Consider the following 23,584-nt stretch of genomic DNA (forward strand, 5'->3'; position numbering starts at 1 on the left):
TTTTTTGGTAAAAATAGCTTTATTCTCCCTCCTTCAAACATAAACCATCACTCTTGGGGAAAGGAAGGTGGCAGGCTGGTCCATAGCTCACTTAAATGGGGCGGTGGGAGATTAAGAAGTCCCACCCCACTGCCTAGCTGAGATAAGATCACATCCCCTAACACTGTGTATAAATATCTCCTTATATTAAAAAATTTTTTTCAGGTCCCACTTCTCTCTACCCCAAGCTGGGAAAAACATTTATCTCCGATTTGCGACATTACAGATCCCAGAGATGGGGTGTGGGGGAGAGGCAGACAACTGGAAAACAGGAAGGGTGCAGGCTGTGAGTAACGTGGCCCACATAGCCTGGCTCCTGTTTCCAGGAGAGGAAGGAGGGGCCTCTGTGCTGTACCTGTGGGCATGTCCTCCTGTCCTCAGTCCCTGATGCTCAGCAGTGGTGTGTCCTTTCAGATGTTCTCCGTGAGGTCCTCATGTTGGGGATCTAAACTCAAACCCAGCTCACCGAGCTCCATCACCGAGCTTCGGGTTCCCTTCTGATAGGAGCCAGCCCCCATTGCTCGTACTTCTGAGATCAGGCCTTTTTTAAAAACCATGGGGCCCTCTCCAGATCTCTCTTACAGGGAGAGCAAAAAGGGTCCTTCCCAGGAAGGGGCTGTTCTGAAAAAACACCAGCAGTGGGGCTCCATCAGTCCCTGACCAGTCGGTAGATGTGGTGCTGGGCTCCGCGCTCACTGGTGGAGACTTCGAAGACGTAGGCAGTACAGAGCAGCAGTTCCTGAGTGTCCCTGTTTGTCACCACCTACCAGAACAGGCTTACGCTGTAGGGTGGGGGGATGAGGGCAGGGGATGGGGTACAAGACATGGGACTGCCCCGCCCACCATAGTTACTGAGAAGGAGAAACCTGCCATGCTATGCACCCAAGTAAAAAGGAAAGGATGCCCTGCGGGTCAGGTTCCTTGGACAAAGAGGTCACCCCTAAGCTGAGATGGCAGGAAGAGGCCAACCCATATCACATTCCCTGAGGGGGCGGGGAAGGTCCCCACCATGCCACAGGCAAAGGATCAGCAAATCCTATTAGCACAACCCCCAAATCAAAGGAACTCCCTTCTGCTGAGGTAGGGAAGATGAGCTCTCCACATAGGACAGCTGAGTCCCCCGACCCCCACCACGTTCTAGATGTGGGGGGGGTCTCATGTTTGAGGTCCCCACTGCCCGCCTGCCTGGCAGAGCCTGGGCTGCTGTGGAGTCCCCGGGAGCTGAGGGGCTGCCTGTCCCCACGAGTCACCTGGAGGATGGTGAAGTTCTCCAGGACACTGTTCATCATGTAGCGTTCGGGCAGCTGACGAAGCTTGTGCAGGAAGTTAACCAGGTACTCACACATGGGAGAGCGGAGCAGGCGGTACACAAAGCGGCCGTCCTCCAGCTGGGCCCGCTCCGTCTGGGAACGGGAAACACAGTGGCTGAGAGACCGCGGCCAGCTTCACCCTATCACTCAGCTAGAGGCTCCCCCAAGCCCCTCAACTTTAATGATCAGAGCCCCTGGGCCTCTGAACCTGCAAACATTCCTTCTCCCCTGACATCGTCTGAAACCCCAGTAACCTTCAAACACCCTCAACAGCCTCACCACACTGAGCTTGAGGCTTCAAGCACTCATGGGCCCTCAAGTAAAACATCTACTACCTAATTCCACAACTCCTAACGTACCAGAGCCTTTTTTCCGTCTTGCAGATTAAACCTCCATTCCTTTCAACCCTTGAAATAAGCCCTAGCTGTGACTTTTAGTTGTTCGTTGATGTTTAGTTTGAGACAGGGTCTCATGTAGTCCAGGCTAGCCTGCAACTCCTTATGTAGCTGAGGACTGACTAGAAACTCTCGATGCTTGGTTTACATGGTGCAGAGTAAGCACTCCACAGCATGAACTACATCCTCAGCCTTTGAGGTCTTTTTTTTCTTCCTTTAAAAACTTATGTATTATATGTAAGCACACTGTCGCTGTCTTCAGACTCACCAGAAGAGGGCGCCAGATCTCATTACAGATGGTTGTGAGCCACCATGTGGTTGCTGGGAATTGAACTCAGGACCTCTGGAAGAGCAGTCAGTGCTCCTAACCGCTGAGCCATCCCTCCAGCCCCTGAAGTCTTAATTCCTAGTGCATATAACTACCCTCACCCTCACACACCCTCTCGTTCTTGCGACTGCTTCCTCTTGATGCACGCAGCACCCTACCCCTGGGCCTCACCTCCACCTTCTCCACCACTTGCTTGCCGAAGGAGCAGACCTTGGAGGAGCAGGTAAGCGTCATGAGCTCCCGGCTCTCGTACTGGCTGCTCACACCATAGAAGCCGCCGCCTCCGCTGCTCCCTGACTCCTCAGCACTCGGGCCCCAGTTCAGGTCCGCCTGAGAGGAGACGGGGAGGCACAGGTGAACGGCAGAAAGACAGCAAATTCCGACCGAGAGCCTGGCTCCCGAGCTGCACACGCTTGCCCGTGCCTACACCTTGTCTCGGCTTCCAAAGTCCTCGGGTCAGCATGAACCCAGCTCTGCCTATGGTTCCAGGAGGACTAGAGAAGCCAAGGTCCCCAAAATAGGCCTGACCCTCATTCTCTAGGAGCCATTGAACCCAGCTGTTTTGCCTGAAGCCCTAGCTCTCTAGAACTTAGCTCTATCCAGGCATAACTCATGGTGCTGGCACTTGAGAGGCCAATGCGGGAGGATTGAGAGTTCGAGACCAGCATGGTCTACATACAGCGGGAGGCTGTGTCTCAAAATTAGAAGAAAAAATAAGAGAGGAGATGGGAGTTTTAAGACTAAGAAAATGGGTGGTGGGGGGGATAAATGTTAGCCCTGCCAAGGGCCTTAGTTACTAGCAGACATGTTACCCCAGCAATTGGTTAGGGTTTCATATCCTCCCTCCTCCCAACCGGCTGTGAAAGCATGTGGTGACTGCCCGTTAGCGGCAAGGTAAACCTCCTCCTAGAATGCGGTCTATTCATCGGAAATGCTGTACTTGTCAAAATGCCAGCCGGGCAGGACAAGCTTCTCGAAGCCTGTGGCCTTGGGAGTGGAGACTGATCTCTGTCTAGCTGCAGCTCTTTGGCCAGGACTCCACCTACCACCCGGGCTTTAAGCAAATCCCTAGCCTGTGGCCACGGTGGCGGCTGTGGCTCACCGCTAGAACCCCAGCCCTCAGGAAGCTGAAGCAAGAAGAGACCAGCCTAGGCTACGTCGTGAGGGGGAATCTGTCTCATGATGGAAGGCCACGTGTGTTGGTGCACAGCCTTAATCCCAGCACTTGGAGGCAGAGGAATGCAAATCTGGGGAGTTCAAGACCAGCCTGGTCCATAGAGCAAGTTCCAGAACAGGCAGAGGGGCTCAACAGCTGCCCCCAACAGCTGCCCCCAACAGCTGCTTCAGAGCCATCTCATGCCTCCACCCAGAAAGCTCGGGGATTTTGTTTGTTTTGGTCTTCACATGGGTGTTCTGCCTGCATGTCTGTCTGCGAGCTCCATATGTAAAGTGTTCTCAGAGGCCAGAAGAGTTCCTCTGGACTAGAGTAAGACACTGTGACCCGCTATGTGGTCCTGGGAATTGAACCTGGGTCCTCTGCAAGAGCAGCTCTTAACCGCAGAACCATCTCTCCAGGCCCCTTTTTTTTTGTTTTGTTTTGTTTGAGCTAAGGTCTCCCTAAGTCAGGAGAGCTATCCCTGAACTCTGGATTCTCCTGCCTCAGACTCCTGAGCCCTGGGATCACAGGCATGCACCCTGATAAAGGCTCAGGAAGCGGACCAGACACCCAGGGAGAGCAAACTGACTGAAACCCTGGGTGGACTTCCACCACCCCGACATCGTTAGCACCGGTCATGCAGCTGGGCACCAAACCAGGTGGCCCCGAGAAAGACTGAAGGTGCTCTTGGCCGCAGCTGGTTACAGACTGTCCTCCACATCCCCAAGATGTGCACTCAACTCTGTCATAGAGCAGGCCCTAGCAGACAGGGACACGCCCCCTACTCTCCCACATAGCTGTTGGTTTTCCAGTGTAGCTCAGGCAGACCCAAGAGAGATCCCCCTCAGACCCGGCTGAGGGTACCGTTACTCGGGTACCGTTACTCGGGAGTACTCACCCAGAATTTGACCAGGAAGAAGGCATGCGGTGGCCCTCGGTCATATAGCTCCCTGAGGCCGCCCTTTTTCTCAGGGAATTTGTCGTAGATCTGACGCACGTCCACGCTCTCCAGGGGTGGGGCTCCTGGGCTGGGGCACTGCTGACTGATATGCACAAACAGGTGCCTCCGGAACTGCCGAGACAGGACAGGGTGAGGGGCTGTGGGCTGGACCTCACCCGGCAGACCCACTGACTAGCACACGTCCAGCCAGACCCAGGGAAGGAACTTAGCAGACTGTGGGAAAGGCAGGTACAACGGCTCTGAGGCAGGAGGGGCAACAGACACAGCAGGAGCAGTGAGGGCGCAGTTTGAGGAGCAGAGAGGGCTTGGCTTCCGTTCCGTGTGAGCTGGGAGGCCCTTCACCTTTGTTGTGGGCGTTCTGTTTGAGTGTAGGTTGGTTTTCTCGTTTTGGTTTTTAGTTTTGTTTTCTGTGTGTTTGTTGGGATTTTTGGGGTTTTGCTAGGGGAGTTTTTTCTTTTTCTTTTTCTTTTTTTTTTTTGTAGAGGTTCGATTTTCTTTCTGGTTTGTTTTTATTGTTGCTGTCCCGTTCGCTCATACGCTGTTGGTCACCAGGGTCACGCTCTGCACATCTGGCTGGACTGGAACTCAGTTTCATCTGCCTCTGCCTCCCTAGTGCTGGGACTAATTAAAGACGTGCACCACCATGCTCTTTCCGGTTTTTCAGACGGGGGAACATTCCGTATCTGGCTTTGAACTTAATATTATAGTGCACATTGGTTTTGTTATTGTTTTTGAGAGCCCGGGGACTGGACCCCAGAGCTTTAGGCTTGTACTCTTCTCTTAGCTGAGCTAAAATCCCCTCAGACTGACTTCTGAACTAAAACCAGCACTCCCTCAGCCACCAGATGCTGAGATGCCAGACTTCCAGTTGAGTCTCAACAGGATCAACCTTTTTAGTAACCTTGAGAACCTGAACAATGACATTAATTCAGCCCCAGAAACACCACAGGCAGGGATCTACATTTCCCAGACCTCTCAGTTAGCTGTGAGTACAACACTAAGACCTGGCCATTGGCCAACAGACCTATGAGCTGCCTCATTCAAGCCAGACCCTTAACAACTGGACACCCAGGGGCCTCTCTCTTCCCCCATCTCCTGGCCAGAGGCAGAGAACCCAGAAGATTCTAGAAGTCTAGAAAATGGTAGACCCACAAAATGGAAAGGGCCAGCATTGGGGCCAAACACCTGCTTGGAATCTCTGCTGAAAACTCACATGGAAAACACCACGGAACCATACTCGTCATCCCAGCCCTCTCGAAGCTGAAAAGTCACTCAGAGTTCAAAGCTAGCCTGAGCTACAGAGACCCGGGTAACAATCTATTAATAAAACAGAAAAAAAGTAGAACTACGGGTCTTTCCCAGGTCCCTCGTGTGTTACTGCAAATTCTGCCAAACAGCAGGACTCTTATGTCAGATGAATGAATGAGATGTTCGGTTCCCAGAACCCTGAGATGAACCTGTAATTTTGATGTTTTGAGGACCAGACAGGTGTATCCCTGAGGCTTACTGGACTACCATGTAAACTCAAGGTCAGTGAGAAACGGTCTCAAAAAACCAGATAGACACACCTCAAGTTGACTGGTGGGGACTGGCACACTGTAGGTGAGGACCTAGGTGCTGCCCCCTAGTGGCTGCCTGTGGGGACGCAGCAGCTCCGAACTTGTCTCCCTTCCCTCTCTGCCCTCCATCACCCATCTTCTGCCCCAGGTTTCGCTCACCGAGTCAACTGCATCTGGCGGTTCCACGAACGCTGAGAACTCTACTAGCTGCAGGCGTGCAGTGCCCAGGGCCCGAGCCTGCCAGGCTGGGGGGGATGGCTCAGGTGGGGGCAGGGGTGAGAGGGCCTGGGGCGGCTCGTACCCTTGAAAGAGAAGAAAGAAAATTTCAAAATGACGGGCTAGGCTGGCACTATTTTTCTCTAGGCCACCTTCTCTTTGAGCTATAAGGGCCAGGAATGGAAAGGCTGGTCTACACACTCCTCTGGCTTCTGGCCAGGCGCACACAGCACACTTACATATTTGCAAGCAAATTACTCATACATATAAAATAAAATCTTTAAAAGAAAAAAAAAAAAAAAACAAAAAACAAAAAAAAAAAAACCAAAAAACTAAACATTTCCTCCAGGTTCCCATACAGCTAAAGGTGGCCATAAGACAGCCCTTGCCGTGCTGGAGAGATGGCTCAGTGGTTAAGAGCACTGACCAGCTCTTCCAGAGGTCCTGAGTTCAAATCCTGGCAACCACATGGTGGTTCACAACCATCTGTAATGGGATCTGATGCCCTCTTCTGGTGTGTCTGAAGACAACAGCTATGTACTTACATATATAAAAGGCAAAAATTTGGGAGCTTTGCCCCTGACCAAGTCCCATTTGCAAGAGGCCAATGGCGTTATAACAGCCATGTTAACCTGAGGCAGAGGCCAAGGCTGGAGATGACTAAAGCTGGCAAGCCCAACTCTAGATCCTGCACCAACTGAAATCACTTAAAGCCATTACCTCTCGGATATTCTGCTTTTTGCATATTTGTCACTGAAGAACTGTAATATCCAAGTGTGATGGCTGTACGAGCTCTCTCTCAGGTGCTGTGTGGGGAGATGTAGGCGGGACGGCCTCGCCGGAGGAAATACATCCACTTTCTACTCTCAGCTTCAAGCTTACGGTTCAAGATGTGAGCCCTCAGAGTGGGTGCAGTGGCACACGCCTTTATTCCCGGGATGCAGAGGCAAGTGTTCTAGCTCAGAATCTGAGTTCTAACCCAGCCTGGTCTACAGAGCGAGTTCCAAGTTAGCCAGGGTTACACAGAGAAACTCAGTCTCAAAAAAAAAAAACAAAATCTAAGAAGGAAGGAAGGAAGGATGGAAGGAAAGAAGGAACAAAGGAAGTAAGGATGGAAGGAAGGAAAGAACAAAGGAAGGAAGGAAAGGAAGGAAGGAACAAAGGAAAGAAGTAAAGAAGGAAGGAAGGAAGGAAGGAAAGGAAGGAAAGGAAGGAAAGGAAGGAAGGAAGGAAAGGAAGGAAGGAAAGGAAGGGAAGGAAGGAAAGGAAGGAAAGGAAGGAAGGAAGGAAAGAAGGAACAAAGGAAGGAAGAAAAGGAAGGAACAAAGGAAGGAAGAGATGTGCACCTTCAGCTGCTCTGCCTCCATGCCTCCACTCAGCTCTAATGGGTAAACTGTAAGCCTCTAGAATCCCAACTGAACTCTTCTACGGTTTGCCTTCGCCATGGTATTAGTAAGTAATAAACCCGAGGGCGCCAGGAATCATTTCTGCGCTGCTGGCAGAGTCTGTGTGGACAGCTGGAAAAAAGGTGAAAGAATCCCTGCGGGTGTCAGGAACGGAGCGAGAGGAGAGTCAAGGGGGTCAGGGGTCACAGGTCTCACCTGGTAGGTCAGTGGCTGGGGGCGTCAGTGACACGGAGAACGGCGCCTGTGAGAAGGGCTTCACGCTGCAGGACAAAGGGAACCGTATGAGTACAGCGGCCTGACGCTGGCCGACCTCAGCCCAAAGCCACACAGCTAGGGTGCCATAAAGCCTAGACTCCAATCCCAGTGGGACCCAACCACTGGGGAAAGGCTTTCTGTTGTTGTTTTGGCAAAACTAGAATCAAACCTAGTGCTTCAAGTATGCTAAGCATGGGCTCCACAGGGCAACATTCACCTACAGTAGATTCTAGGCAGGTGCTCTACTACTGAGCCACACCCCAGCCCCTCCCCCAACCACCACTGAGAAGACTAGGCAGGAGAGCTTCACCACCAGTTCCTGCGTTTTGCTGTAGGATCTTGCTGTGCAGCCCAGGCTGGACTCAAACTCCTCCAGCATCAGCCCCTAGGGTGCTAGAATGACAGGAACTAGCCACTACACCTGCTCTATGTGATGGAAATGTTCCACCTCCGGACTGGCCAAAACAGGTCACGTTGTGACTTAGCAGGAGCTGGGCTGACAGGCCAGAGGAAAGAACTTTTTATGTAAATTTGATTCTTTTGTTTTTTTTAAGCAGGGTCTCACTAGGTAGCCCAGAACTCACAAAGACCCACCAGCCTCTGCCTCCCAAGAACAAGGACTAAAGGTGTGTCCCAAACAATTCTAATTTAACTAACTCCTCACAAATAATAATTGTAGACACACACTCCAGAGGCCTAGATCGGCTCAGAAGATGATGTCCAGAGGTGACGGACACAGAACAGAAAGAGACCTTCCAATTGGAGTGTCAGGGCCTCCTCTTCTCTGCGCTCAAATTTGTACATCAGTGAATTTCCCACAATGCCACGCATGTTCTCTGGCTACCACTGCAATGTCAGCTTCTCAGAAAGGCCCGCCTGGCCTTCTACAACAGCTCTTAGTGGGTCCAGTGACATACACTCAACATCACAGAATCTCTGTGATGCTGAGGCAGGAGAGTCTAGTCTGGACTTTAGAGCTGAGAGCCTGCCTCAGATAAATAAAAACAAAGGCAAAATACTTGAGGCAAGAGGTGAACCCCAGTGGTTGAAAGCACACTCGAGTTTACACACACACACTTTATAAATACACAAATGTCTGCAGTCCCAGCTGGTTAAGACAGGTCTCCTGCCACAGTAGAGGCTCACCTCAGCTTCCTGCCTATGGGCATTACTCCTGCTTATCTATCCAGAACATCACCAGCCCCACCCTTCACCTGGCTAAACCCAACCAATCTCAGAGAAAACCCTAAAACTTTCTCCCTCGCCATTAAACCCACAGTGGTTCCTCACAATACCACACACACTTCTATTTTGTACTTCTGAAGGTGAAGGTGATGGCTTAATCAGCACTGGTCCCCCCCATTTGCCTATGGGCTTGCCAGGACACACCGGCAGTCCCCTGGGTCCCTGGGGACTTATTCTGATCTTTCTGATGAGTAGATTCCACAACCGCTGCCCTCACGCAGCCTGGCTAGGCCAGACCTAGGCCCCTTTTTCTATGACACATCTGGTGCCCCCACAGTGGCCAGAGGTTACCCCTGAGGTTACCCCTGAGACTCATTTTTTTCCTCCCAAGCGTGAATGAATAAAACGACCCCTCCCCCACTCTTAGCCCCAGAGACACCCTAGGGGTCTGGAAATGAGCCTTTATAGGCAAGAGGGCATTCATAGACCCTCCCAAGAGTCTCTTGATCTCTATCTGACCTCCCATGACACTCTGAGACCCACTCATTCTTCCCAGAAGCCTCTAGGTCTATAATTGTCTTTCCATAAGGCTCTTAGGAATCCATCTGTCCTGAGCCTAGGGCCTTAAACCTCCCTTCCCAAAATACTTAGAGGAGTCCCTCTCCCTCCCCAAGGAGCCTTAAAACTTTCTCCCCTTTATATTCGGAGCCCTTCTTGTCCCTTCCAGAACCATCTATCCATGGCTGTCTTCCCACAAAACCGTATGGCTTCCTTTGTCTCTTGTAGGAGCCTCTAGTTCTGAAACTGCCTTCCCATGACCCCCTGGGTCCCCTACATCCCTCCCAAGTGAGCCTTTGAGGGCCCATTCATCCCTTCCAAGAGTTCTTGGCCAAACAACTGCCTTCCCCTGATGCTTTGGAGCCATGTGCCGTTCTTGTAGCCTCCGGGCCTTACATCTACCTTCCCATGAATCTCTGGGACTGATGCTCACACTTAGGAGCCATTATCCTATGTGCACGGCTCGCCTCTTCAGAGATGAGGTAAAGGGGGCCCTAAGCATAGAAAGGGTCACGCCCACCAAGACCCTAAGCAGCCAAGCTCCGTACTAGACTTCAAAGCTACAGGGTAAGGTTCCAGACTCTATATCCAAATGAATGTAGGAGGGAGGGAAGGGGAAAATCCACGGGAGACAAAGTACTCACTCTGGGACATTCCACGTTGGCCCAGAGCTCCCTGACCAGAACTGGAAAAGCTCGGTGGCCTAGAGAAAAAAACGCAGATGAGGGTCAGACATCCCGTCGGCCATTACAGCCCCATCTTTCTATCCCAGATGTCCACAGACCCCCAACCCAGGCCACCTGAGGGCCAGCAGGACCCAGCTTGGCCTGGAGGGAAGGCGCAGAGAGGAGCTGTGCCGAAGACATGGTGGCCATGGTCTGGAAGGCCTTGTCCTTGGAGACCTGGTCCTGAGGAAAGGTTGAGGTCCAGGTTAGTGGGAAGTTCTGATTAAGACAGCCAGGGCGGGATAATGTCAGGCTTAGCGTAAGAGATGAAGGAACGGGCAGCTGCTTCACAGGGTCAGGGAGGGGTCAGCTGTCCACCCAATATTCCGCCTCTCTGGGCCTCCTCTGGAAGGGCGGTGTGTGAGGTACAGACATGGGAAGATGGGCGAGGGGACTTACCACACTCACAGTCTGACCCAGGGCTGGGGAAGGTGCCAAGGGAAGAGAGAAAACAAATGCAGGCTACACTACATCTCCCTTAGCACCAGACGACCACCCTGAGGCGGTGAGAGACCAGACGACCACCCTGAGGCGGTGAGAGGCAACAATGGAGGGGCTGCCCATGGAACAGGTGGCACCTCAGAGGTTTGCACGTCACAGTAAGATACTAACAACTTTCTGAGTCAAGAAAGGCCTGGACACAGTGTTTCCTGATACCCAGGCTACAGGAAGTGAGACTTTCCAGAGCCTCCTGGGAACAGGAAGGGGGTGTTTTTACTCCAGACAGAACACAGAAAAAGACTGAGAAAGGACGGAAAAGATCAGAACTTAATGGTTTCAGGCCTACAAAAAAAAAAGGGGGGGGGGGGCATTTCCAGACAGAACAGAAAGTCTTCATCCCTGAGGCTAAAGGGAAAGAAATCCCACACGGTGATCAGGCGTAAGGGCGCAGGGGATTCGGGATAGAGAAGAGAACCGATGACATGCTCTGTCACAGGAAAGCGGTGGCCGGGGAGGCAATAAGGGACAAGAAAGACATGAGACCAGCAGGGACAGAGGGAGGGAAGGATGGTAGCGGGGGCAAAGAAGTAACCTGTCTGCTATAGGAGCCACACAACCCTCTGCTTGATGAGCAGGCCCAGGCAGGCTGCTCCCACTGACCTCTCTCTTTCTCTCTCTCTGGATCTCTGTCCTCCCCTTTCCTTCATGGGGAGTGTGTGTGTGTGTGTGTGTGTGTGTCTATGTGTGTGTCTGTGTGTTTTACTGACTCTGGGTTTCTGTCTGGTCCCACCTCCCGTGAATGTGTCTTTCTCTCTGCTTTGCTGTCCTCTTCTCCATCTGTTAATCTGTCTGTTTCTCTCTCTCTCTCTCTGCCCTCCCCATCTCTCTGAGTCTGTCTGTCTGTCTCTGCCTGGGTCTCTGTCTCTCTTACCCCATCCCTCCCTCTAAGCATCCCCACTCAGCCTCCCTCCTCCATGCCTGCCCACCTGCCTTTATACCCTTACCTTCAGCTTGGACTGAATTTCTCTCGATTTCCTTCGAGCCAAAACCTGAATGTGACTAGAGACCTGGAGGGATGAGAAGCAGGTTTGGGCGTCCTTTATCCGCTAGCCTCCCTTCCTCCCTGCGGCTACCCATGATGCTCTTCCACAGGTAACACGGTCTGAGACTAAGGCTGTCTAAAGGAATGTAAGTACAGCCTACAGCTGATCCTCCAGGCCCCTCTTTGTAATAAACCTCCTACAAAAATATCAGGACTGACAAGATGGCTCAGCAGTAAAAGGATGTGGCACCAAGCCTAATGTCCAAGGCTCCATCCCTGAGACCTACGTAGTAAAAGGAGAAAACCAACTCCTGACTGTTGCCTTCTGATTTCTACATATACACCATGGCACAAGGCCACATACACACACACACACACACGATAATTTTTTTTAAGTGCTTACATTTTTTTGTGATATATTTTATGTATGTAGAAGTCAGAGGAAAAGTTGGAGGGCTGGTTCTCCCACCACATGGGTCCCAGAAATTGAGCTAAGGCTTAGCACCTTTTACCCACCAAGCCATTTCACAGGCACATAATATAAACATTTTCCAGAAATATCCAGCATGCCCACAACTTAGAACCACATGAACCAAGGCCAGAAAGTCAGTTCAGTCAGTAAAGCTTACCCGACCTGCATGAGGAGTTTCAATCAGTCTACGTGAACTAAATCCCAGCACTAGGGGGACACAGATAGGTGCTGGACACCCAGTCTCAAAGTCTCAAAGAAGTGGGCAGCTGCTGAGGTCTTCCACTGGCCTCCACACGCTGGTGCACACACGTGTGAATAGATACCTCCCACACTCACTCACAAGTCTTTTCTCTCTTTTTTTAACCACATGAACCACATCTACCTTGAACCTGAACCAGCCCACATGAAGAAAGCCCTCAGGAAATGCCCAGCCCCAGACCAAAGCCCCAAAGTGTCAGTCCCGAGACCTGCTTTCGAGTCCTCGTCTTCCCTGTCCTCAGCTTGATGTAACGGGCAATGAGTTCGTTCCGGCCTGGAGGAATCAAAATAGAGAGAGAGAGAGATTCTCAGCAGAACGTCCAGCCGGAGAAGACAGGGATGAGGGATAAGGTCAGGAGGCCAATGATCCCCATCAAACTAAAGCCAGGCTCAGCCACATACTAGCTATGTGGCCACTGACAAGTCACTTCCTGCCTCATCCAGGCAGGAAAAGTGCTCAAGCCCAAGTCATGGGAAAGATACAATCCCTCTTCTTCGTTTTGTATTCTATTTTCATATTTATTCATTTATTTTTGTTTTATTTATTTTTGGCTTTTTGGAGACAGGGTCTCTCTACGTAGCCCTGGCTAAACTCCCTCGATGTAGACCAGGCTGGCCTCGGATTCATTATTATTTTGAGACAAGGTCTTACATAGGTCAGTGTGTAGGTGAGAATGACCTTGAACTCTTTTTCTGACCTTGACCTCTTAAGGTGTGTGCCACCAGTCAGCTAGCCTGAACACATTGGTTAGTGTGACTCTTCACAGGGGACTCACCATACATCTTGCCCTCATCTGACAGGATGATCTTTCGACGGCCACAAGGAGGGTAGATGGCCAGGGCCTCCTGAAAACTTTGCTCGATGTCAGGGCTCCACACACCTTCTGCATCAGGGCTCCCGTCACCTCCAACGCCCTCACTGCCTCCGGTGCCCTCCTCGCTGCCTTCCTCACTACCTGTCCAGCCCCCGCCATCATCCAGGGGGGCCCCAGTCCGGGGATCCCCCATCTGGGCCTACAGAGACAAAGATCAGCAGCTACATTTGGTATTGCAAGAGCACAATCCTGACTGAAAGGAAGACAGGCCTGGACCTCGAGTTTGGAGGAGGCTGGGACCTGAACTCCTGGGTCTTCGAGGAATATAAACCTTGGGTCTGGGAGGCTGTTCTTGCCCTGAGGAACTTGCATTGGGATTGCACCGGGTTGAAATCACCTGACCACACTCAGGAGTAGTGCCTGAGGCTGTGTTTGGAGCACCAATTTCAGGGATGACCAGAATCTGGTTAATTGCCAGGAATGAGACCCTCCTGTCCCACTACAAACAGGTGCTACGAGAAAAGGAGCAGCAGCTGCTGGAAAAGCAGAGGTTCAGTCCAAGACCAACACCCAGAGAGAAGGGGACAGCGAGAGTCAGGGACAGAAACCCAAATCCACACAGCAAAAGGGGGTATAGTCAGGGCCGAGACCAGAAAGTAACCAGGTGGGGGCGGGGTTGGGGCGCCCATCAAACTTCAGGCCTTGGGACTCAGCAGCCCAGCCATCTGGAGGACAGAACAAAGAGCCCAGGCATCCCCTCCCCCAGTTCCCCACAACCCCTGCTGGGGGCGGGGCCAGCATGCGAGAAGCCTCCCCGGCCCCGCCCCACCCCCTGGGCTCGGCTCCAACCCAAGTTCCCATCGACTTTCCGGAGGCCAAGAACAGGGAAAACTTTCCCCATACAGTCCGATACCTCCTCCCTGGAGGTTTTATGTTATCCAGAACTTTCCAGGACCCCAAAGTTTTGAGTCCCATCCCTCCAAGTTTGGACACTTGACCTGGTAAGAGGTTAGGCGAACAAAGATTCCCAAGCCCTGCCCAGTGTGGCGGCGACGTTCAGGACCCCCGTAGGCCGAAATCCCAGCCCAGCCCAGCCCACTCCCATGTGGCCAGACAAAGAGACAGACAAGCCGGGCAAGACAGACGGACATCTCTAATCTCCTGCCCCAGTCCCCAATCTCCCAAAGACCAATGGACTAAGGTCCTAGGGTCCCCACCGCTCTTCCTCTGCCACTCCCGCGCCTGCCCTGCTCCGTGAGGGGCCACATGCCCACAGGGCGGACACTTGCAGGAAGGATGGCCCGGGAGGCGCGCTCGAACTAACAGAAGACCCGCAGCCGCCCCTTCGCTCCTGCGTCCGCAGCCCCCGGTCACCCCGCGCGCTTCCCCCAGCCGCAAACCATCCCCAGACCCCCTAACTCCGGAGAAAGTTCCAGCTCCACACTTCGGCCGCGCCCCCGGCGCAAACCCCGGCCCGGGGGCAGAGGGCAATTCCCACGCGATCTCAGGAACACGCGCCTCACCTCATCGCGCGGAAACTTCCCACCCCGACTCACAAACCCCAAGCAGGAGCCCGATTCCCGCCGGCGCCTTCCTACCTCCCGGCCTGGGCAGGGGAGCCGCGGGCGGGCGGGGCGAGACCCGGAGAAAGTTGCCGGGAGCTTTGTTTGGGAAAAGTGGGAGGGACCCGGGGGGGCGGGCCCGGCGGTAGGCTCGGAATCTCACGGAGACACTCGGGGCGAGGTGCTTGCTGGCTTTGGGAGAGAGGAGTTCATGCTGGGGTCCCTAGAAGAGAAGGTGCTTATGGGGGGCCTGGATTCATGACTTTGGCGGAGGAGGCTGGGATCTGGACCCTGGGTCTGAGGGAGAAGGTACTGGGAGTTGAGGGCAGTGGACTCCTACATGAACGAGGGGATGTGACTTGGGTCACCCCTATGTGTTTGCTGAGGATGTGGGATTGACAGAAACAAAATAACCTTTACCAATTTTATGTGTTTTTATGATACTCTGGTTTTAGACATTTAAATTTTTCTGTATGTTTTGCCTTCATGTATGTCTAATACTTACAGAGGCCAGAAGAGGGCACTGGATCCCCTGGAACTAAAGTTACAGATGGTTGTGGTCAACCATGTGGGTGCTGTAAATCAAATTCAGATCCACCGGAAGAGCAGCCAGTTGTAAATCACTAAGCCATCTCTCCAGCCACGTATATGAACGTATGTGTGTAACTAGTGATCAAGGGGGCAGGCCCAGTCCATTGTGGTTGGTGCCATTCCTGGGCTGGTAGACCTGGGTTCTATAAGAAAGCAGGCTGAGCAAGCCAGGGGAAGCAAGCCAGTAAGTAACATCCCTCCATGGCCTCTGCATCAGCTCCTGCTTCCTGACCTGCTTGGGTTCCAGTCCTGACTTCCTCTGGTGATGAACAGCAATGTGCAAGTGTAAGCTGAATAAACCCTTTCTTCCCCAACTTGCTTCTTGGTCATGATGTTTGTGCAAGAATAGAAACCTTGATTAAGACAGTGTGTGTGTGTGTGTGTGTGTGTATGTAAAAAGGAAGGTCAGAACCCAGAACTTCACAAGAGCTAGGCAGAAGGCTGTCTGTGGTCCAACCAGTTTCTGTTTGATGAGTAAGGTGCTGGGGTGGGTTGGTTTGCTTCTGATGAGAACATAGCTTCCTTGTGACCTAGCCAGAGTGAAGCCTTTGGGCTGGACCCCCAGCGTTTCAGAAGCTCCACAGAAGTGCAGACTCCACAATTGCTTAGGTACTAGTGGCTACAAGCAGCACTTGTCTCAGGATAGAGAGAGGGCCCAGGTGCCTGAGGGCAGGGAGTTAGGGTCCTGGGTCTTGTTCTTTTAAAACTGAGGGTCTGAGTAAGAGTGGTACCCCTGATTTATATTCCCAGCCCTAACAGAGTTGACGTTAACCTGGACGGAGCAGAAACTCCGAGAGAGGAGAGAGAGAGAGAGAGAGAGAGAGAGAGAACCTGGAGGCTGGGTCTAAAACAGACCTTGGAGAAGAACTGCTCAGTAACCTGCTCTCCATTTCTTGCTCAGCCTTATCCTTCCCAGGGATGTTGGCCCAGGGGTGAAACCGTCCACAGTGAGCTGGGTCTGCCAACATCAATCATCCATCAATCATTAGTCAAGACTCTGCCCTAGGCTCTGTCTCTATCCAGGGACAGGTACCATTTCCGTGGACCTTCAGAAACACTGGGAATCCAGCCCAGTAGGCTTCATGCTGGGCAGGTCAAAGGCACTGCAGACTTCCTATAGGCCAGTCTGATAGGGATATTTTCTAAATTAAAGTTCCCACTTCCCAGAATGACTTTGGCCGCTGTCAAGTTAACAACAAGAAGAAACAGCAGCAACAACAACCAAAACCAAAAATTAACCCGCACACTAAAATACAAACATTCTTTGAGAAAACAGACAAACAAAAGCCCCCAAACAGCCAGCCAAGTAATGGTGACACAGGCCTTTAATGTCAGCGTTCAGGAAGCAGAGGCAGGCAGATCACTGAGTTCAAGGCCAGTCCAAAAAAAAAAAGAAGCAAGCAAGAAAACGGGGCCAAGTTGCCATGTTACCTCTGTACCTGCTTGCTGCACACACAAACACACACACCACACACATACACTCAAGGTCTTATTCTTCAGCATAGTTCAAGGCCAGTCTAGGATGCAGAAGACCCTACTTCTAAATTTAAAAAGCAATAATTGGGGAAAAGAGAAGAGAGAAACGCCGGCTGTTTTCAAACTCAAAGGCATGAGTGGCCGACATATGGTTTTGTGAGCCTGCAAGAAAGGGAAGCTTGGATTTGGGATTTCTTGGAAAATACAACACAGGACTGTAATTAGGGTTTTTTTTTTTTTTTTTTTTTTTTTTTTTCGAGAGGTAGCTGGGCTTTTTAAATGTAATCAGCCGGAAAATGAGAAACATCTACAGTAATGCTCGGAGAATCAATAAACGAGGGTAGACCACGGGGTAGAGTGCTAAAGGCACGCGCAGCCAAGATTGATCCTGGGGACCCACAGGGTAGCCCGCGACAACCAACTCTTGAAAATTGCCCACTGACCTCCACATCTGCGCCATGACACTCTTGTGTGCCAGCATTCTGAATAAATAAAATTAAATGAATGACCTTAGAGCCAGATGTGGGGTGAACAGGGGTCCGAGTTCTGGAATATAGAGGCGTGACCTGGGTGGAGCATGGGCATGGGAGAATTTAGATAGGTCAGCGGGTGGAGACGTGGCCAGGAAAAAGAGGGCGTGTCTCCTTGATGAATCATGGCCACGGAGGAAAATCTGTCTTAAAGGACATTGTTGCTGAAAAGAGTGGCTCTCAGGCATGAGGTAAAATAAATGCCTGGTTCATGAGTAAGGTCACCAGGTGTGGGCGTGGTCGTCCATGAGGGGGTCTGACCTAAGGGGTGTGGCTAATGGACAATACAGATGTGGATGTGCCAGAGACGTGGTGGTGGAGTAGTGAGGATTCTAGGTGACCACGGGTGGTGGGCGTGGTGAGACAATTAGGGCGTGGCCAGTCTCGCGGAGCGGTGGCACCCAACTAACGCCCCAGTGTTCCAGTAATTTGCCCAGGCTCGAGACCAGAACTGGATATTAACTGTCCGTATCCGGCGGTGTCCGGAGCTAGGTGGCCGAGCTGCAGTCCAGGAGAAGGTGCGAATGTAGGCGAAGGTGAGGAACCCGATCTGAGTGAGGCCAAAGCCGGACAAGGGGCGCCTGAAATGGAGAGAATGCCTACAGAATCCAAGGGATGAGGGGCAGGGGGCGGGGCGGGGCCCTCACCGAGGGCGGAGCCTGGGAAGAGGCCACCCACGGGGTGATTGTGGAATCTGAAACTGCCCTTGTCACAGCCTCCCACCAATCTGCAATGTGTCGACTGGGGGTCCTGCTGCTGTTGCTCCCCTCGGCCTTCATGTCCTCCTCTGCTGTCCCGATCCACGATGTGGACTCTCAGCAGAGCTCCTCCGGGTTTCTGGGCCTTCAGAGTCTTCTACAAAGCGTTAGTCGACTGTTCCTAAAAGTGAGTGATGGGGCAGAGAGTTGGACCAGACCAGGCAGATGACAGATCAGAAAAGGAGCAAACAGAGCAGAGAGAGTTGGAGATGCGTCTTGGATGGGAGAGCGGTTGTCTAGCATGTACAGAGCCCTGAACTTGATGCCCTGCAGTAATTACACAGCACTCAGGAGGTGGAGGCCAGAGGAATGGGAGTCCAAAGCCACCTTCCCCGATGCAGGACATCTGAGGCCAGCCAGTAATACATGAGACTTTGTGTGGAAGCAAAAGAGGAATATAAATAAGGTGGTGGGTTGAAGAGACAGACAGGGGTCGTGAGAACACAAATAGGAAGAAGGGGCAGGTCTGGAACCCACGCACTTGGCAGAGTGGAGTCGGGGCGGTGTCTGAATTTGAGGCCAACTTGCTCTGCGTATCAAGTTCCAGGTCAGGCAGAGCTACAGAGTGAGACCCAGTCAAGATACATCAAAAAGAGGGCTGGGGTTATAGTGGCTGAGGGTGTGGCTCAGAGGTAGAGGCCCCCCCAAGCCAGGAGGCTGAGTGTGTGGTTAAGGGGTGCAGGGCTCGAATGTGTGGAGTGAGAGGTGATGGGAGGAGACGTGATTGATAGTCAGGACAGGCGAGGAGCCGGAACAGCAAGGCACTGGGACAGAAAGACTGAGATGGGTGGCTAGAGGCTCTGGGGACCGCAGGGCTGAGGACAAGATCGGAGGGCACCATGGAAGGACAGCAGGTGCCCACCACTCCCCTCTGGCCCTAGAATGACCTGCTACAAGACCTGGACAACTTCTTTTCCTCCCCCATGGACTTCCGAGACCTTCCTAAGAACTTCCATCAGGAAGAGAACCAGGAGCACAGGATGGGGAACCGTACCCTCTCCAGCCACCTCCAGATAGACAAGGTGCCTCCACGGGGCAGTCCTTCCTGAGCTCTCCCCACTGCCCATCAAGCTGTTTTACCCGACAGGAGAGGGGAAGGTGGTGGAGGAAAGCGGGTTCGTTCTGACTGTCTTGTGCAACCCTCACAGATGACTGACAACCAGACAGGAGAGGTGCTCATCTCTGAGAAGGTGGTGGCCGCTATTGAGCCAGAAGGGAACCTGGAAGGTGACTGGAAGGTAAGGACCTCCTTTGCCCACAGGTGTTCAGGAATCCGCACTTTTTTCCCCTATAGCTGAGGAAGTCCACTGCCCCATACTGTTCCAGTTTCCTCTCTGTGGCTGTAATGAAATACTTTAGCCAGAAGCATGTAGGGAAGGAAAGGGTTTATCTGGTTTACAGCCGTCGCTTAGGGAAACTACTGACATCATTTCTACTCTCAAGAGCAAACAGAGAAAAGAAAACAAAATGATTTGCTAGTTTTGTCCTGTCTTAGGTACAGGACCTAGGGAATGGTTCTGCCCACAATGGGCTGGATCATCCTACATCATCATAACAGTCTCCATCTAGTTAATAACCGCATTCAGACTCTCTTTTCTCGGGTGATTCTAAGTTGTGGTGAGTTGGCGTTTAAAGTTAGCCAGTACACACTCCATCCATCCATGGAAGATCCTTGAAATTTCTGTGGCCCAGTGTGATGTGTCAAAAAGGGATAGGCCCATAGGTATGGTTGTGAATGCAGGTGATCTGGTACTTAAAAAGCTGAGGCAGGAGGGTTGCCACGATTTTAGGCAAAAGGCAAGAGGATCTCTGTGAGTCGAAGACCAACCTGATCAAAGCAAGCACCAGGCCGTTCGGGGCTGCATATCAGGACCCTGTGTCAAAACAAATAAACAGTCTACTTGTAAACTTCAGAAAGCATTTTGGTTATTCCAGAAAGTTGTAGGGTCTGCCAACACCTCTGTAAACCTTAGCATTCAAAGACTCCCACAATCCCAGAAGTGCCGGTCACATCTCAACGGGGTTTTGTTTGTTTTGATGTTGTTTTGGGTTTGTGTGTCTGCCCATGTACACACATGGGAATGGCCAAGTAGATACTGTCTTCCTCAAGCCTCCTGTGGATTAACTCTTCACTCCTACAGTCCTGGCTGACCTTGAACTCACAGAGATCTCCAACTCCCTGACTCTGCCTCCTGTGTGAAGGTCCACAGGCCTTATTTTTTGAGCCAGGGTTTCGAACTGTATCTGAAGTTTATCTTCAGTTAATCTGGCTGGCCAGCAAACCCCCAGGGTCCTCCAGTAGCAATTAGAGGCATGTGCTGTAGCTCCTGGGCGCTAAGTGAATGCTGGAGACTGGACTCAAGGTCTCATAGTTGGACACCCTTTTTGAGACAGGGTCTCACTCTGTGGCCTTAACTAGCTCCGAATTCTCAACCTACAGGTTGCTGGGAAAACAGGCCTGAACCATCAGGCCCAACTGAGGTCAGAGTAACTTCAAAACAGGACTTTGGCGTAGGCAGACAGGAACGGTGACACACCATGTTTTTTGTTTTGCTTTATTTTAGTTTGGGTGTTTTGGTTTGGGCTTTGGTTGTTTGAGACAGGATCTATGTATCTATCTGTGTAGCCCTGGCTGTCCTAGAACTTGTAGACCAGGCTGGCCTCCAACTCTGAGATCTGCCTGCCTCTGCCTCCTGAGTGCTGGGTTTACAGGCCTGTGCCACCATGCCTGACATAACTTGAGGCTTTTTTGATTTGGGGTGACCCAATACTTCTGCTGCCACCTCCCAAATTCGGGGGTTCTAAATGTGAACCAACACACCAAATACATCATTTGTTTTTCTTTAATTTTGTTGTTTTGTTTTTTCAAGACACTGGCTGGCCTCAAACTCACAGAGATCCTCCTGCCTCTGCCTCCCAAGTGCTTAGAATAAAGGCCTGTGCCACCACTGCCCAATGAATGCTTCCTTCATTTTTTTAAAAAGATTTATTTATTGTATATAAGAGTAGTAGTACACTGTCGCTGTCTTCAGACTCACCAGAAGAGTGCATCAGATCTCATTACAGATGGTAGTGAGCCACCATGTGGTTGCTGGGATTTGAACTCAGGACCCTTGGAAGAGCAGTCAGTGCTCAACTGCTGAGCCATCTCTCCAGCCCTCTTTAAAAAAAATTTTTTTTCTGATTTCTAAAAATTGTGTTAGCCTATGAGTGCAGGTGCACACAGTGGCCAGAAGAGGGCAACAGATTCCCCTAGAGCTGGAGCTACTGGAGCCAGGGGGATACTTGCCATGGCTGTTGGGAGCTCTGAGAATGTCCTCTGCAGAGACACTAATAATGCATGAAGATGGTACACACACCCAACACTCAGGCACACCCACATAAACGTAAGATGAAATAATCTCCGAGGCAACCGTGGAAGTTTAAGAATCACCACATGTGGGTGCTAGAGAGATGTAGTAGTTAGCACTGGCTGCTCTTCCAAAGGATCCAGGTTCAATTCCCAGCAACCACATGGCAACCCACAATTGTCTGTAACTCCAGTTCCAGAGATCTGGCACCCTCACAAGGACAGACATGCAGGCAAAACACCAACGCACATAAAAAATAAGCGGATCTTAAAATAAATAAATAGATAACAAATTTACTGCACAAGAATGCAGCAGGTCAGACCGAAAACAGAACTGTCTGCCCAAAAAGGGTTTTTGTTTTTTTGTTTGTTTGTTTTGTTTTGTTTTGTTTTTAACCCAGAAGCACCAAGTGGGCAGAGATGTAGGTTGAGATGGCCTAGTGGAGGCCAAACACCTTGGATGTGCTGCGTGGCATCTGAGAATCTTCCTGTGCCTCATTCCCAGGTACCCAATGTGGAGGCAAAAGAGACCCTGGTACCTGTGCAGAAGGTGACTGACAGCTTACACCCAGAGCCTCGGCGGGTGGCTTTCTGGATCATGAAAATGCCAAGGCGGAGGACCCAGCCGGAGGTCCGGGATGGAAGCCGCTGGCTCCTAGAAAAGCGACACCGCATGCAGGCCATCCGGGATGGGCTCCGTGGAGGCACCCATGAGGACAACCCTGAGGAAGGGGTCCATGTCCCCCAACCCGCCAAGCTGCCTATTCGAAAGACACACTTTCTCTACATCCTCAGACCATCCCAACAGCTGTGAGGTGGGGACATCCCATACCCTACCCCAACTCCATATGGAAATAAATCTTTCTTACCTCTAGCTCAATCTTCTTAGGATAACTACTCCACCCAACACACACACTTTAGCGCAGACAGCGGCCATGCCAGCTCTTGCTTACATCTCATTCAGAACATTGTCTCTTGGTTGGGTCTCCTGTAGCACCCTGATACACCTGGTACTGACGCCTTTGACCTAGCCTGTCTACCATGCCAAGTCCCAAGTTTTTAAAGTACGTTGTTGCTGAGCCACCCCAGCCACCAAAATATTATTTTTAGATTTTTTACAAAATTAACCCAAAATCTCACGAGAGGAAAAGCAAATATTGAAAAATTAATGTTTTAAATTTATATGTATAAGAATTTTGTCTGTGCACCACATTTATGCACGGAGACCAGAAGGCGGCATCAGATCTGCTGGAGGTGGAGTTATAGACCTCATGAGCCGCCATGTGGTGTGGGACGAAAAACCATGCCATGAAGATTGGTAAGGTGGAGCAGGTTGAGACCCGACACTCGATGGGCACACACCTGAGGCTTGGGGGTCTCCCAGCCAGCTCCCTGCCAGATTCCTGATCTGCGCCCCACATAAAAAGAATGTATCCTATGGTCAGGTAGCCTCAAGACAGTTCTCCATGCTAATGAGGTACCTAGAAGCCAGAGGGCTTAGCCAATAAGCTTCCCTTCCCAGACACTCCACCCTGAGAAGTGGGGTACGGTTTTATGCATCCATCTTCTGCCACGGCAATAAACTGTTTAGAGCCCTGGGGTGTCTCTTCATCAAGGTAGGCTGTAGGGAGCCTGAAAGAAGGCCTGTCTGTGCTCCCAGCCACAAAGACTGCCTTCACCAAGAAAGGACAATCATCCCCATAAGTCTAGCTGGAGCTCCCCTTCCCCGTACCCCATCTTCTCTCTCCCTTCCCCCTCCCCAGGCTGGATGCAGTTCCCAGCCTGCAGGCTCCCTCTGCTCTTCCACAACTCCCAGACCCACCAGGATTTCCAAGAGTCTGAGAACTCCGCAACTCCAACCTTGTCACAGGCCTGGGACCCTGGAATGAGCTTCCAAATCTGAGAACTTCACTTTCCCACCCTAGGAGCAGTGTCTAGGCTTATCCCTACAGCCCAGCACCCACCCCAGAGGAGGTATGGGATAAGCCCAGTCAAACTCCCCACATTATGCCTCCCCAAGCGGCCTGCCCTGCGGTGGAGCAGACACAGGCTTACAATGTGGATGCTGGGAATCCATCCATTGCTCTTGAACAGTGAACTGTGTTTCTAGTCCCAGGAATAAATTTTGATAACAGTGACAAAGCTATCAGGATCCAGAATGCACCGGGGCCTGTCCTGAAAACATTTGGCAGGTCTT

General features: G+C 51.6%; 2 protein-coding genes across 4 annotated transcripts; one reads left to right on the forward strand and one right to left on the reverse strand.

Annotated features, from left to right (window-relative positions):
• Positions 1-111: 111 nt before the first annotated feature.
• Positions 112-13,314, reverse strand: TEAD2 (TEA domain transcription factor 2; the record flags this gene model as incomplete). 3 transcript variants are annotated; one of them, XM_080909213.1, is made up of 11 exons in its annotated part: positions 112-802; positions 1,290-1,442; positions 2,244-2,402; positions 4,127-4,300; positions 5,908-6,050; positions 7,566-7,630; positions 10,013-10,071; positions 10,169-10,276; positions 11,539-11,601; positions 12,516-12,580; positions 13,188-13,314. In XM_080909213.1, 11 exons carry the CDS (start codon positions 13,312-13,314, stop codon positions 689-691), a joined length of 1,230 nt encoding a protein of 409 aa, XP_080765339.1. In that variant the 3' UTR covers positions 112-688. The 3 variants fall into 3 exon arrangements, with proteins under 3 accessions (XP_080765339.1, XP_080765337.1, XP_080765338.1); XM_080909211.1 differs by having other exon boundaries at positions 13,083-13,314; XM_080909212.1 differs by having other exon boundaries at positions 10,160-10,276; positions 13,083-13,314.
• A 4,698-nt stretch (positions 13,315-18,012) lies between these two features.
• DKKL1 (dickkopf like acrosomal protein 1) lies at positions 18,013-22,201 on the forward strand (the record flags this gene model as incomplete). Its single annotated transcript, XM_080909225.1, has 4 exons — positions 18,013-18,165; positions 18,920-19,060; positions 19,187-19,276; positions 21,893-22,201. 4 exons carry the CDS (start codon positions 18,013-18,015, stop codon positions 22,199-22,201), a joined length of 693 nt encoding a protein of 230 aa, XP_080765351.1.
• Positions 22,202-23,584: the final 1,383 nt, after the last annotated feature.

The sequence above is a fragment of the Micromys minutus genome, assembly GCF_963924665.1.
Source record: "Micromys minutus genome assembly, chromosome: 32".
NCBI classification, from domain to species: Eukaryota; Metazoa; Chordata; class Mammalia; order Rodentia; family Muridae; genus Micromys; species Micromys minutus.